The 13790-nt window shown below is 43.6% G+C and overlaps 2 protein-coding genes across 3 annotated transcripts in view; both read left to right on the top strand.

Moving 5' to 3' along the window:
- The first annotated feature begins 1127 nt into the window (after positions 1-1127).
- si:ch211-79k12.1 (uncharacterized protein LOC568891 homolog) lies at positions 1128-9361 on the top strand. Its single transcript, XM_046398740.1, has 7 exons — positions 1128-1284; positions 1959-2080; positions 2291-2489; positions 3587-3732; positions 5755-5899; positions 7575-7719; positions 8606-9361. The coding sequence occupies exons 1-7, from the start codon at positions 1233-1235 to the stop codon at positions 8691-8693; spliced, it is 897 nt and encodes a 298-aa protein (XP_046254696.1). The 5' UTR covers positions 1128-1232; the 3' UTR covers positions 8694-9361.
- A 144-nt stretch (positions 9362-9505) lies between these two features.
- The window catches only part of cadm4 (cell adhesion molecule 4), a 146710-nt gene continuing 142425 nt past the window's right edge, over positions 9506-13790 (top strand). Inside the window, exon 1 of one of the 2 annotated variants that reach the window (XM_046398738.1) lies at positions 9506-10758. Coding sequence is in view for 1 of the 2 variants with exons in the window: in XM_046398735.1 (XP_046254691.1) it covers positions 12956-13028 (73 nt within the window). In the remaining variant the exon portion in view is untranslated. Of the gene's footprint in view, positions 10759-11583; positions 13029-13790 lie in introns of those variants that run through there. The other variant, XM_046398735.1, reaches the window with a different exon arrangement.

Below are 13790 nucleotides of genomic sequence, written 5' to 3'. Positions count from 1 at the left end.
TTCAATCCAAACAAATGTATTTCATCAATAATAATCATAATAATTCAAATAAAGTAATGAAGCATGTTCAGACCTCTCACATATTGTGTGCAATGATATACATTTAGAAATCATGTTCAGACATCTTACAGCCAGTTTACGAAGAGTTTTTTTAAAGTGCAATATCCCCCTTCAGAGAGCTTAGGTTTTCTAATGTGGTTAATTTTTTCCAAACATGCAACACGCCTACGCTTAGCAGTGATGTTTTTTCGTACAGTAATTATAATACAAGCAGAGAGCCTCTGGCTTAGAACAAAATAGGCTACTGCTAATTTGGTTATAGTGGTCAGTTGTTAAATTTTATTTGTTTCCTAGGCTACAGAAAAAAGAAGTCTATTGCAGGCTTTTAAAACAAGATTTTCGAAAGCCAACATAAATATCTAAATATTGCACATAATGTTAGAGAGGTGTTTGCTATTTTTACGTTTTGTTTTTTTTTTTTATTTAAACGTTATTTTTTCGGTTGCAGCCTGTGGTAGATGCAAGAAAAAGCCACAGGCTACTCTGATCGAAAGTGTAAAGCTAATATTTTAGAGAATATCTCAGTTTAATGATGACTCTGCAAGCACTTTAAGTTGGCATACAGCAAACCATCTCTGAGACTCTCGGACACACTCTTTGGATGCAGTCTCCTCTTCAGCTCCTGTTAACAGCTAATCAGTCCAAAGGTCAGAGCAGATGAAGCGCAAAATGTTTGCTTGTTCGGCATTGCATATCACGCCGGGATATTCCGAAGCTCCGCGGAAACAAGTCGAGACTTTGTTTCAAATTCTGATGAACCTCTCCAGAAAAAACACTGACATCAACAACAATCTCAACATGTAATTTGCCCGCCCTCCTGGAGACAAATGACGCGCCGGCATCGGAGCAGCGGCGCACTTCTTTCATGTACAGTTCGCATTAAATGTATTTCAGGCGTAAATGCTCCTCACCCAAAGGGAATCATTAGATGAGACCCATTTAGCAACTTATTTTTCCGACTATATAATCATTTGGATGGATAGTTTTGTGTGTGTGTGTGTGTTCAGAATATCAGACTGTTTTGAACCCACTTCCTCAAATAACAAGAAATATAAGCCACACCTACACCTCCATGGAGATAAATAGCACAGAAGACTTTCGTTTCAGATTATAAGCTGCGTAGGACTGCGCGTATTTGCTTTGATACTGAAAAAGGTTTTTTTCCCACAGTCATGAAAGTGTTCCTAGTCGTTGCAGTGGTCGCCCTGGTTCATGGCAGTTATGGTAAATATGTTGTTTTCTTCTGATTGCCTATCAAAAGACACTTTTGTCTTCAGAAAAGTTTAATTGCATTGCTGCGCTGTAATGAGCTGCTGGTTTCATATTCAAGTCTGGTTCTGATCTTTTTCACAAATATATTCATACAGTTGCTGGGGTTTGTATGTGTGTGTGTGTCTGTGTGTTTGTCTGTTTGTGAGTTTGCCCTCTTGAGAAAACATGGCTTTTCTCTTCTGTCACACTGTTGGGTTTCCTTTGTGGTTTATGTTCAGACTAAAACAGGAAATGTTAGAATTATCAAAGTACTGACAAGAAAAACAAAAAATATTTTATACATACTGTATGCAGACCTGTTGAAAATTTTAAAACTATTTTTTAAACTGTTTGTGTTGCACAGTAAGTTGAAAGCGTTATTGAATCACTAGTGAATCACCAGTGAAAGAAAAGTGAAGGAACCTGTTGTTGATTCATGTGACCGCTGGGACTTTGAGAGTGCTGGCAGTTTTCCAGCAGTAGGCTGAAACAAATGTCAGGAAGAGGGAGAGCTTGTTTTGAAAGTGTTGCCTGGATCAGCGGCCAGATTCCCAGATGCAGGTCAGCATGCCTTCATGTCTGAGGAGCCCCCTGCCTCTTCATGTTGTGATCAATAACCCGCATCTGTAATCTCTGTCCGCATGCAGCCACTTTGCTCATTAAAGGGCCGACCGAGCCTGTCCTGGAGGGAGAGGAGCTCACGCTGGAGTGTACCTACACAGACTCTGAGCTCAACATCAGCCAGGTCCGCTTTGAGATCTTTTCCAAGGTGAGCCACAGGAACAAATGTGCGTGAGAGGAAATAGACCCACAGTCAAGAATTGCACATAGAACTCAAAGTAATATCACACGTTACTTTTGGATATTTAGCTCCAAAATTCCCAAAAATGCAACTAAATAGACAAACGCCACCACCATTACTCTCAGCAATGACCTTTCAATTAACCAATCTTTCTCTCTGCCCTTCTCTTCCCACCAGTACATGGATGGCTGGCGTCCAGTTTGGGAGCGATCCTGGTGCTTCTACTCGATGCAAATCACGAGAACTGCAGAGAGTCTTGTCTTGACTATCCCCCGTGCAGGAAGGTACTATGAGGGGCCTTACCGCTGTGTGTCTGCTGCCGAAAATGCGACTGAGTCCGACATGTCCTCCCCGGTGCTGGCCATCAAAGTGCAATGTGAGTGCCTGGGTTGCTGTGGGAAGGGGCTGTCTGCTGAAAGTCTGTGGAACAATGACGCTGTGACACTGTATTTCCCTTTTGCCAAATAAAGAAACCTGATATTTTTCATGTTGTCAGAATCCAGCAGAGGTCAAAGAGATTTCTGCTGGAATCTGACAGTAAACCAGATGAAAATGGGACGTGCAAATAAGACACACAGCTTCTGAGTTTCACTTTCTACTAAGGAAATGCGAAGCGTAGTTGAGAATAATAGCACGACTAACATAGAAGGAAGTCAAAAAAAAAAAAAAAAACCACCCGAATGCACGTGGGTAATAGTCTAGGTGTGAAGACTATGAATTCCTTCATATTTCCAACCAGCAGGAGGTAAAGACAATTTTTCAGACAGTGTGGACACAGCTTTCTTCACAGTGAGGGATAGAAAAACACATGAATAGTTAATAACACCAGACGTATCCATGTAGTGCAGCTGCAGACTGTGTGCAACAAAACAACTACAAAAAAATACAGATCGAGTGCAAACAATACGATACCCTTGATAGGTTGACTACAGTCATTTCATATATTTTTGAAGCGACATCCGTGGCGTAGCTAGTCGGATTATCAGTGTCCTCTATCTTCTCAGTGGCCATCAAATCGACCGTGATGCTGTTTGATAGGCTCCTCAGCCTCATGGGGGGTGATCAATAAGAGGCAAAGATTAGAATGGACTGAAGGGCTGAAGGAAGCAGCGAGGGAGAAAAGCCAGCAGCTGGATGGACGTGGGCCATCTATTGAGATGGAAGAGAAAACGAGCCGTTATTCACAATGCTGCTTCTCAAAAGACTTCGATAAGATGAAGCCTATTATCATTATTATTGATTGCTCGGTACAGTTTGTACCACAGGGGAAGCATTCATATTTGAGCCTATACACTCAAGTGTGCTTAAAAGACCTGAGTGTTTACCAGCTGCTTTACCCCTGCAAACATATGTTCAGTCATGTCCCAAACTCTTGGAGATGAAGCTTCAGTGCACATTAAATTTCTCGCTTCATTAATGCTCAGTCACGCTTCCTTATTCCCACTGCTTTTTTTATTTTATTTATTTTTTAAGATATGGGGCAGCTGTTACTGTCCAGGGAAGGCTTCACCAGCTACCTGGGTGTGCCAGAGGAGCTGAAGGTGCGAGCTGGAGAAGATGTGGTGCTGACGTGCTCTGCCAGCTCATCAGAGCAGCCAAACTACTCATGGAATAAGAAAGTGAGAAAGCGTCAGGGATGGGCGCAGCGGCAGTATCTTCATTATGCTTTCGGAAGCTTGTTATTCTCTCTCCTACTGCCTCGCTCTAATTTCGATGTGACCTCTTTATTTTTTTCCCCTGTCTTGTTCCAGACTCTCGAGGTCCCTCCTTCTCTCTTGGCTTTGCTCAAGCATTCTCTTAATTTTCCCTCCTCTTCTAACGCGCCTCTGTTTCTGTCCCAGAATTTCTGGAGCCACTTGTTTCCCCTCGCCTGTCGCCTTTTCATCCCTTCCTCTGAAGAAGTGCTCTGTATTTAAGTGACCGGTTGGCTTAGGCCCCACCACTCGCTGGGGATTGCAGCTTGCCCACTTACAGCGGATTAATAGTTTAATGAGGTCTAGACAAGAGCCAGTCAACCTGAAAACAATTATGTGGATAGATTTCTAATGATTTTTTTTTAGTGTTTGGTTAACCAGTATTGAATTATTCAGCTGGACTCTTGGATGAGCAAAGGAACACTCGCCCAAGGGATATTAAGACATCTCAATGTAAAATACCTTTGTGACAATCGGCATGTAAAACACGACGAGGTTGATGAATCGGGAGATACTCTGCTCTTGTGGTGAGGAAATGGTATTACACTTTCAAGGTGTTATCAAAATCACCGCTACCACCACCAGCACATAGCAGGTGGAATGAAGCTCTGTAACTGTGAAGATATCTTGGGGACAGGCAGACATAATTGCAAAGTTTCCCTTTTTTGTTATTCTTCTTGATAATTCAGCTCGGGGTTAATATGCTTGTTAAAGGGTCACTGCTAATCCGGGTTTTAAATGGGCTTACAAGTCCAAATCCAATTCAGTGGACATTTTATACAACTAATACTGTTTGTCCTCCGCATCAGCCTATGCAGCGCTTTAGGGTTTTGTCATTATTTGTGTCGCGCTGTGTTGCTGGTGAAAAATAGTAAATATTGCCAGAGTGACTGGCAAGTCTGTCACTGTATGGAGTTGGAATCGTTCAGCAAACCAGCGCTCATGATTCACCTGAGATAAAAAGCTCGTGGGAGTGATTTTGTGTTTCTGTGTATGTACGCCCACCATGACAAGATATGGGGGCAGAGAGCGGAGTCAGAATTGGCCACTTTGACGGACAGCTGCCGTGGGCACATTGGCCCCCGGTAATGACAGCAGGACAGAGGCAGAAACAGGCCACTGCTTTGGGAGCCAGTGGATTTGCATACAAAATGCTGCTTTGGCCAGACCTGGCCTTTATGGGAAATCCTCTTAATTCAGATCCATTCAAATTGAAATGGACTTTCTTGGCAGGGGCTGGAGCTCCCAGGAGCCAAATCATTTGCATGGTGTAATGTCTTTTTTTCTTTACCCCCTCCTTCACGTTCGTTTGTTTTCCAGTTCTCGTGTTTGGCCTGTTATTTGTTTCCTTCCTTGTCGGGCACTATCTCATAATAGTGCTGCTATTTTTGTGTCAACAATTCATCCTGCTCCCTTGCCATCTCATTATGTGTTGTGTTAACAGTGTGTTGCTGCAGCATCATTCTTTGCGGATGATGGTCTTATCTGGGCTATTGACTTGAGTCGATGTGTGTTCATTCATTGGGATTACTGCACAGGTAAATACATCTCATTTGGTACTTTCGGGACTGCACTCTGAGGACCAAACAGCAGCAGATATTTCTGTCTTTCTGTCTGTGTCCCACCGCCACTGCCAGTCTCCCTGTTTCTGCAGATCTTGTTCTATTTCACTTGTACACAACTCAGTCAGAATAACCCTTTCTGCCCCTTCTTGTTTTTGTTCTCTTGCTCTGTTGTTCACACTTCTCTTTTGACAGTCTTTGTGTTTCTTTCTCTTATGCTGACTAACATTATCTTTCCTCCATCTCTCACATGCTCTGAGTTTATAGGCCTTCGTCGATTCTCTTAAGGTTGCGATCGATACAGTCAATAAAATATCTTCTCTGCTTTCTGTGCTGTTTTGTTTTGCAGCGGCTCTCCTAAGCTCTCTCCGTCTTTCTCCCTCAGGGTAACGACTGGATCCTGCCTTCCTCTCGGCTGACACTGAGGAAGGTGAGCGCGATGGATGAGGGACAGTACACTTGCATGGCCGAGCATCCCTCAGTCGAGTCACTCAGCAAGACACGGACCATCAGCATCACCGTGCTGCCTGGTAAGAACAGACTTTAGATCCACTTGGATGGATCTTGCTGTCCTTTATACTGTCTGCGTGTAGAGCTTTCATTACCCATATCCTTTTTTCTAAAAACTGGTTTGGCCTTTTTTACTAACTGCTGGGGATTTCGACTGTTAACATCCCCTAAGCAAGAACAATGTTCTATTTCCTCTTCAGTCAGCCAATCAAAAGTGACCAGAAAGGTCAGAGTGTGGGTGCAATTTCGTCATTATGAACATAACACAGCAGTGTTCTTTATTCACACAGTGTGAAACTTTTAATGCCTTGAATTTCTGAGGAAGCTGTGCGGTACAGAGGTTTATCTTATCTGGTCTATGTACACATACATCGATAAAAACAAGAGTGTGTGATGCTCTGATGAAGAGGCGATGGCATTTACAAAAACACCTCACATAAAAAGAAGTTTCACCTGAAATCAGTGTCAAATGGAAATGGGTAAGATGATACCAGAGGACATCATACATTTTAATAAATAAATGGCAATGGCAGAGCTGCACCAGCTTCAAAAGAGAAGGGGTAAATAATTTAATATAAAAGAGGCAATGATTTTACCTGACCTTTGATTCTTATTCTCTTTTGACAGAAATATCAAGTCAAACATAAGTGCCCTCTAGCGCACAGAGTGAAAAGACTGACTTAAAGAGAAGTCAGAAGTACTGGTGTGCCATCAGAAATTGAACATTGTGAGCATTTGTAGTTATCTGTAGTTTTCTTTGTCTGAATCCGTATGACTGACAAACTGTCTCATATCTCACGAAAAAGTGAAGCTCTTATTCGAGTGGAGAACTAATTTCATTACTACATTACAACTAATCCAATTTACAGCACTTCATCTGTCTTCATCATCTTTATCAGTGACCTGTGAGATGACTGCACTGTGTTCACGCACCGCAGCCTTTAAACACTGTCCTCTCACCCAGTGCGATTCATAAGCCTTTTGATTTCAATCGTTGAAATTATGCAACCTCTAAAAATGCAATTAAGCCAATGCATGTTATTTATTATGGTAGGGTTATCTTATTACTGCTGCAATTGATTCATTGGTCACCGCACGTCACAGCGTCTCCAGTATTTTCTCGGAAGTACATATACTAATTAAAACGTTAATAATTCCTAGATGCTGGAATAGTGATTGCTCATTCTTGAAGGCATAGTGAGCAAATGTTACATGTCACTGCTGTTGCTTTGAAGTTGTGCTAGAATACCAGTACAAACCTTGTAGCAAACATTCCTGGTCCAAACCCGTGTGACTGCAGCTGCCAAGAACAGAACTATTGGATATCTGAACGAATTTGTTTGTTGCTGCCTTAAATCATCAGAATCGTAATTTGTCAATCTTTGCTTTGTCCACTGCTCTAAAGAAAGAACCCGCGGCCCACAAAACTCACAAATATTATGTATAATTTGGGAGTGTGTGTGGATGAACAGGATAATCAGCCCGTTTTTAAAATTATAAAAGGCAGGCTTCTTGAAGATCCATTTCAGCGGGTGTATTACTGTCTGAACTAGAAACAGACAGACGCTCTTCTCTTCCTCAAACAAACAAGAGGTTGCCTTTAGAAGCTTTGGAGGTGAGAAGCTCAGAGTTTTGCCAGTTTCAAAGTCTGTGTGATGCATGTTTCCCTTCATGTCTGACTGATCTGTCCCACAGAGGATGCCCCGTGGTATGAGTCCACTAATGGCCGTCTCACGTTGATGACGGTGGCGGCAGCTGTGTCTCTCCTGGTCTTCATCCTCTCCGTAACCGTGTTCCTGTGCCGCAGGGCCAAGCAGATCAAGACCAGCAAGGGCCCCATGTAAGGAACACTTGAGTGTTTGTCTGCTCCTCTTTAACAATAAGTAATCACTTTGTGAACTTCCGTTTAAGTCAAGTGAATGTAATGCATAGAAGTGTGTGCCTTACAGTTCTTTACTCACACATCTTTTTATTATATTTACCTTAACTCAGTCTGCAGTATCTCCTCCTGCAGTTTGAGTTCAGATTACGGATATGGTTATGGCTGCAATATTTCATTCTGTCTCATGTGATAGAACCGAGGCCATTTCACGTAAAGCATGTGTATTTTGGTGCGTGTGTCGGTGTGCATCTTGGTGTATACTTCACCTTGTGTGTGTATGCAGAGTGTTCTTGCAGAAAACCTTTCCACACATGCCTGTGTGCTTTTACGTATTTTAAAAGGTTTTGTCCATATAAAAGTATAAATATAAAAGTCTGCCTCAGCAGGTCTGACCTCCTTGACTCCACAGTTGAACTCTTTAATGCTCCCACCTTGGCTAATGGCACCAGGTTGAATTCTGTGATATTAAGTATAAAAAAGGTCACAGCAATCATAGGAGCATTAATGGAAGTCCCTTTAAATCTGCTGCTGATGGTATGTTAATGTGCACCATGACCCCCTTCACCCATTAGCTTTTTTCCTCAGAGGCTGATTACTGTTTCTTTGCGGTGCCATTAAGGAAAGTTTAAACTTTCTAAGTACGACTGGGTATGTGTATATAAGGGCATGTGCATAAAAAAACAGAGAGCAAAAAAGAGGAAAATGGACTTTTACATCAACAGCCAGGTGTGGTTCCATTGCTCGGCTCTAGTCGATAATTTCGTCACTTATACTTTTCTAGTTCCTACTGGGAGGTCGATATAATGATAATCATGCTCCTCTGTCTTTCTCTCTCTCTCTCTAGTGATGACCGGTCTCAGAAAAAACCCATCTACAAAACCAGTGTGGAGTCCCTACCCTCCACCTGCGGAGACAAACAGCCTCTGGTGTGAGTGCACAGGCAGATGGAAGGGTGAGGAGGGAGGAAGAAGATGGCACGAGGGACGAGGAAGATGGAGTGGGCGGCCAGAAAATGAGCGATGCTTAAAGTGGGAGGACATGGTATCGGGTTATGAGTGGGGAGGAGACAGGGAGAAAGAGAAGGAGGCAAAGACGGATATGCGGAGACTGTAGGGAGAGCAAAATCAAAATCAGTAGCTGGGTGTAAAAACAAAAAAAAGTGAAGGGCAAATGATTGCTTTGGAGATACAAAAGCTGCTTTGCTTGTGGGTGTATGCTGCATTATGCATCCTCGACAATACGGTGGGCAGTTAGTCTTAATTTATTCTGCCGTGTGGAAATCGGTGAGCTACATTCTTAGCAAAATAATGTAGGATGACAAGTGTACTGCAAGAGTTGTTAAGACGACGTGATTCTTTTCCTTTCTGCTCAGTTGTGTATTATGAATGGGCCGTTTGGGTAATAGGACAAGGTTTTATTTTGCTGGTTTGTTTCCCTTTCGACCTTCTTTCAAAAGCAGAACCAGCTCAAAGCATTCGTGAGAAGGTCATTATAATTTTTTATTTTTTTCTTTTACTGTGACAATTCTCAAGCACATTGCACTCTACTATTGAATTTACTGCACTCTGGATTTCTTTGATATTAAATGGCTTTCAGAAAATGTTTGTTACCGTCTTTATGTATGCCATTGAATTTGTTCTGTTTTAAAGATACAAAAGAGACTGGATGGAGGGTACTGACAACCTGGTGAAAGCCAGACATGCGTGCACGCTCGGCCACGCATCATCCTCTTGATCCGGTGCCATCTCAGGCTTGCATCAGCTTGTTAACCAATCTTTCCCCTCAGTTTGTTTCAGACCTTACTCTGAAGCAATGACCTTTACTCAAAGTAGTGTGCGTGTTTGTGTTTTTTTCCCATCTGGCTGTAAACACAAAACCCATACTGGGTGAGCTCAGCTGCCAAACACATACACGAAGTAAAGCCTCACACTCACGCACAGTGAGGATAATACTTAAGTCAGGTAACCTTGAATAGTTGGCGGAGTTAGACACTGCCATTTCTACTTCAGCGTGGACTGGATTTATTCTAATTTTGATTCACCAAAAATAACCATCGAAGACTACAACTTGATCTTTTTAATTTTCCTCTCTGTTGCCTCGTAACCCTTAACGCCGTGTCACAGCACCAATCCTTATTACCATGTCCGTGCTTATAATGCAGAGAATTTCATTACACTTGTCTGTTGAAGTTATGCTGGGTTTTATGCGGTTTTATTATCGGTGTGTGGTTGACCGTAGGTCGTTGTTAATAATGGGCGAAGCGGCAGTTTAACAATGACACTCCATTAACGGGTGCATGCGCCACAGAGCACACCCAGGATAATGTTATTAAACTGATTATTCAAGCCCCCTGTGCAGCTCGTCTTTGCTGCAGCCATCCTTTGTTGAGCGTTTTACAGACTCCTTGTTTTTCTTTTCTAACTCCACAAATTTCTGCTTATTTTATGTCTTAGGTTAAGCGCAGGAATAAAGAGACAGCAGATACTGAGACTGTAACCAAAATAGTCAATTTTTTTTAAAACTTGGATCATGCTCTGTGGGGTGGGAGGGGGTTGCAGTTTTGTACATTTAAAATGCACTCCTGCATGTGAAATGCTAGTTAGCCTTTGAGTCAGTCACGAGTGAAAAGCTGTGTGCTCTCCCTTGTGGACTTTGGTCCTGGGGCTTCACAAAAGACAAGATTATGTATCAGGAATTTTAGACAGTGCAGCTGTCCCCGAGGAACAAGGCTCTGGTTGAGAGGGAGAGAAGTGTAGTTTACAGTGACATTTTGACCTTGATGGAGCCTCATGGATAAACCAGCGGACAACAGCTTAGGGCGATGCAGGAGCTGTGCAGAGAATACAGAGCAGTCAGAATGTTTTGTCTGGAGAGTCTTAACAGCACAAGGGTGTAAATCTGTGACATTTAAGTCTGGCAGACTCCTCACTTGTGTCAACAGCTAGTCTGTTAGGAAACCGCCCTGGCAGCCCTCAGTACACCAGGCTTCATGTAAAGGTGAGTTATACCAAACATGACACCTCATTGCCTAATGCATCAAAGTGCCAGGCATTCGTAGCTGTTTGCCATCGCTCACTACTGTTTTCGTCACGGTCATTTGGTTTTGTATGTGCTTCCTGCATATGTTGTGTCAAATGGCTGAAAATGAAGGAGTGGAGCTCGCTGGAGAAGCAGGTGTTTTCCCCTCATTACTTCCTGACAATGCCCCATCTGGTGTGGAGGAGCTGCTGCCATCGCCGACTCCCTGCCAACCGGGGAACAAACGCTCACAGGGAAGCTGACGGGGGAAAATGGGATGGGATGGGAACTGAGGAATGAGTGGGGCAGATATTATCTCCGCCAAGACAACAAGGTTAAAACTTCTTTCATGACAGAAAATCACTAAGCGGAGACAGCCTGAAGCTGAGACTTCCAACATTGCACACGAAGTCGAGGTCTGATATGAGGGCCGAGTTCAAAGGAACTTTATGTAAGTCGAGGGTGGAAATATTAATATTAATGCTAATCGACTGGTTTGATGTTTTACTGCTTGTTGGAACTTTTCTGACTGTTTGAGCCACACTGACCAAAGTGTCTGGGGGATCTGGAACAGATGAGAGAAGAGGCCATAGCACAGGCATGTCAAACCGGTCCACAGGAGGGCCGGTGTGGCTGCAGGTTTTCTTTCCAACCAAGTAGCAGCACACCAGACTTGACTCATTTAATCAACTGATCAACGTCTTCAGACAGTTGATTGGTCAAACGGTGTGCTCTTGGTTAGTTGGCACAAAAACCTGCAGCCACACCGGCCCTCCTGTGGACCGGTTTGACATATGTGCCATAGCAGATCTGAAACCCATGACGTGCTATCCCTAATGTAACCTGAGGGGAGCGCCAACGACACAGTTTCAAAAATGTGCATGCCTTCAAGCCCTGGAGACTACAAACCCATGTTATAACACCAGATTAGGAGGGAAAAAAGGGAAGTGGAAAGAGAAACAATTTTCATAATGGAGCAGCGCGCTCTGACTGGAAAACACAATTATGGGCAAACTGTGGCCACAGCATGAGGGTAAAGTTAAAGAGCCCCTTTAGCAGGACCTAATAGGCCCTGACTACAGATGAGCAGAAAACACTGGCTCGACCGGAGCACAAGTTTTTGTTCCGGGCCATTACAGTCATTGTGAACGGCAATTTAACCGAACACACTGCTGTCTGCTCTGCGCTCTTTGATGAGTCCTTTGCACATTTTGGAGACACAACACCGTCCCCTGAGCTCGAAACACCGAATGGCTGCAGGACATTTTCTGATTTGGCAGTGAGTCAACACATAACCTTTCTTCCAGTTTTATTCGCCAGATAGGCAAATAATCATTAACAAATTACAGAAGATAATTCTGGTTGCCATCAAGTCAGCCTTAAAATGTGGGGAATGGTGAGCTCACCTGGCGGCCTACGCTGATCCATCTGCGTAATCTTATTCCAATTGATTTAAGAGTACAATAAATAATTTCAGCATTATTGTCTCTTCAAACAATAAACATCTGTTTCATTTTCTTCATCTCCAACATTTTGCCGAACATCCTTTTCAGCCCGTGGAACTGAATTTGAAATAAATTGGTTAACTGCGTCGGAAAATTAATGTTGGTTATCAATCACATTTAGAACGAATTGATTTCAATTAATTGGAAGGTGCAGCCCGTCTTCCCTCCCCTGCTCTCCTCCCGTAGGCTATAGCCTGCTTCTTTTTAAAAGCCCAACCCCTCCGTCTCATCCGCACACCCCCTCCACCTGCTCCTTTTCTCTGCAATTGGTCAGAAACGCACACGGGACCGCCCTTATTGGCAAGCTTTTTAAATATATTTACAATGAAAACTAACCAAGAAAAACCGGCCGAGCCATCATTTTCAGGCATTCAAACGGACGAAAAGTGGGTGTGTGTGTGAGAGAGGGGGAGCATTACTATGTAGAGACCTGCTGTTACGCACTGAGCGCTTGACAAAACACACACTCGTTCCCTCACAGTCGCCCCGCGCGCCCTCACACACTCTTTCATATACACACACACTCACACGCGCGCTCACACACACATAGAAAGACACAGAGAAGCTGAAAGCGCTGTCGGGAGAGTGAACCTGCGGGTTCATGTCACTCTGATTTCTCCGAGGAAGAGGAATACCGAGGAAGAGATCAAGGGGGAATATCAGCGACAGCGATGGCTTTCGGGATCGTGTGGAACTACTGCGTCCCTCTCACTATCATCACAGTCGCCTGCTTGGTGCGCACTGGTAAGGCTCGAACGGGAGAGTGAGTGAGTGTGATGTGAATGAGAAGAGTGCTGAACCGTGTCGCTGTGATGGTGCTTTTCCTGGGCAAGTTTGCCCAAGTCCTGTTATTAAGAAGCTGAACTGCGCTTAAAACGCACCGGGTCTATTCAGACTTGTCAGGCAGGGAAAAGAAGGAAGAAGGAGCTCACCGCGGGGCCAAAACACGTGCAGGTATTCCGGGTTTACACCTGCGAACCACTGTTACCGCTGTCTGATTAGAATGCATTCCAATTGTTACTTGTGTGTGAGTCATTGTCTTGACCACTTTATGCAACTGTTAAGCTGGAAAGACCCTAAAAAACCCGAAGATGAAAGAAAAAGTGAAAGTCGCAGGCTGCCTTTCACTTTTTGCCCACGCAGAAATATTTTATGAAATCCTGCTCCATAGACTCTCGTGCGTCACAGCATTTTGATTATACCACACGGGGCGGACCGTGATTGGGATTTATTGTATCATAGCTGCTGTGTGAGGGACGGGAGTCCCGGGAGACATACGGCCATGCAAGTGGAGAGCTCCGATTGAATATTCTGACAGCCACATGAGAGCTCATAACAAATGCCCGCAGTGGAGCAGACGTGTGTCACACACCAGAGCCAGCAGTGGTTGTGAGCTGTTTTTATATTCTGCAGTAGTGTGAGAGTCTGAAAGGACCTTTGAGACCTCACCTTATCAGACACAGTAACATCTAACAATCTATTACAAAGCCTTGTGCAGGTGCCTGC

This window comes from Scatophagus argus, chromosome 9 (genome assembly GCF_020382885.2).
Source record: "Scatophagus argus isolate fScaArg1 chromosome 9, fScaArg1.pri, whole genome shotgun sequence".
Lineage (NCBI taxonomy): Eukaryota > Metazoa > Chordata > Actinopteri > Scatophagidae > Scatophagus > Scatophagus argus.
Note: the sequence above shows the minus strand (reverse complement) of the source record. Positions and strands in the feature narration are given on the sequence as shown.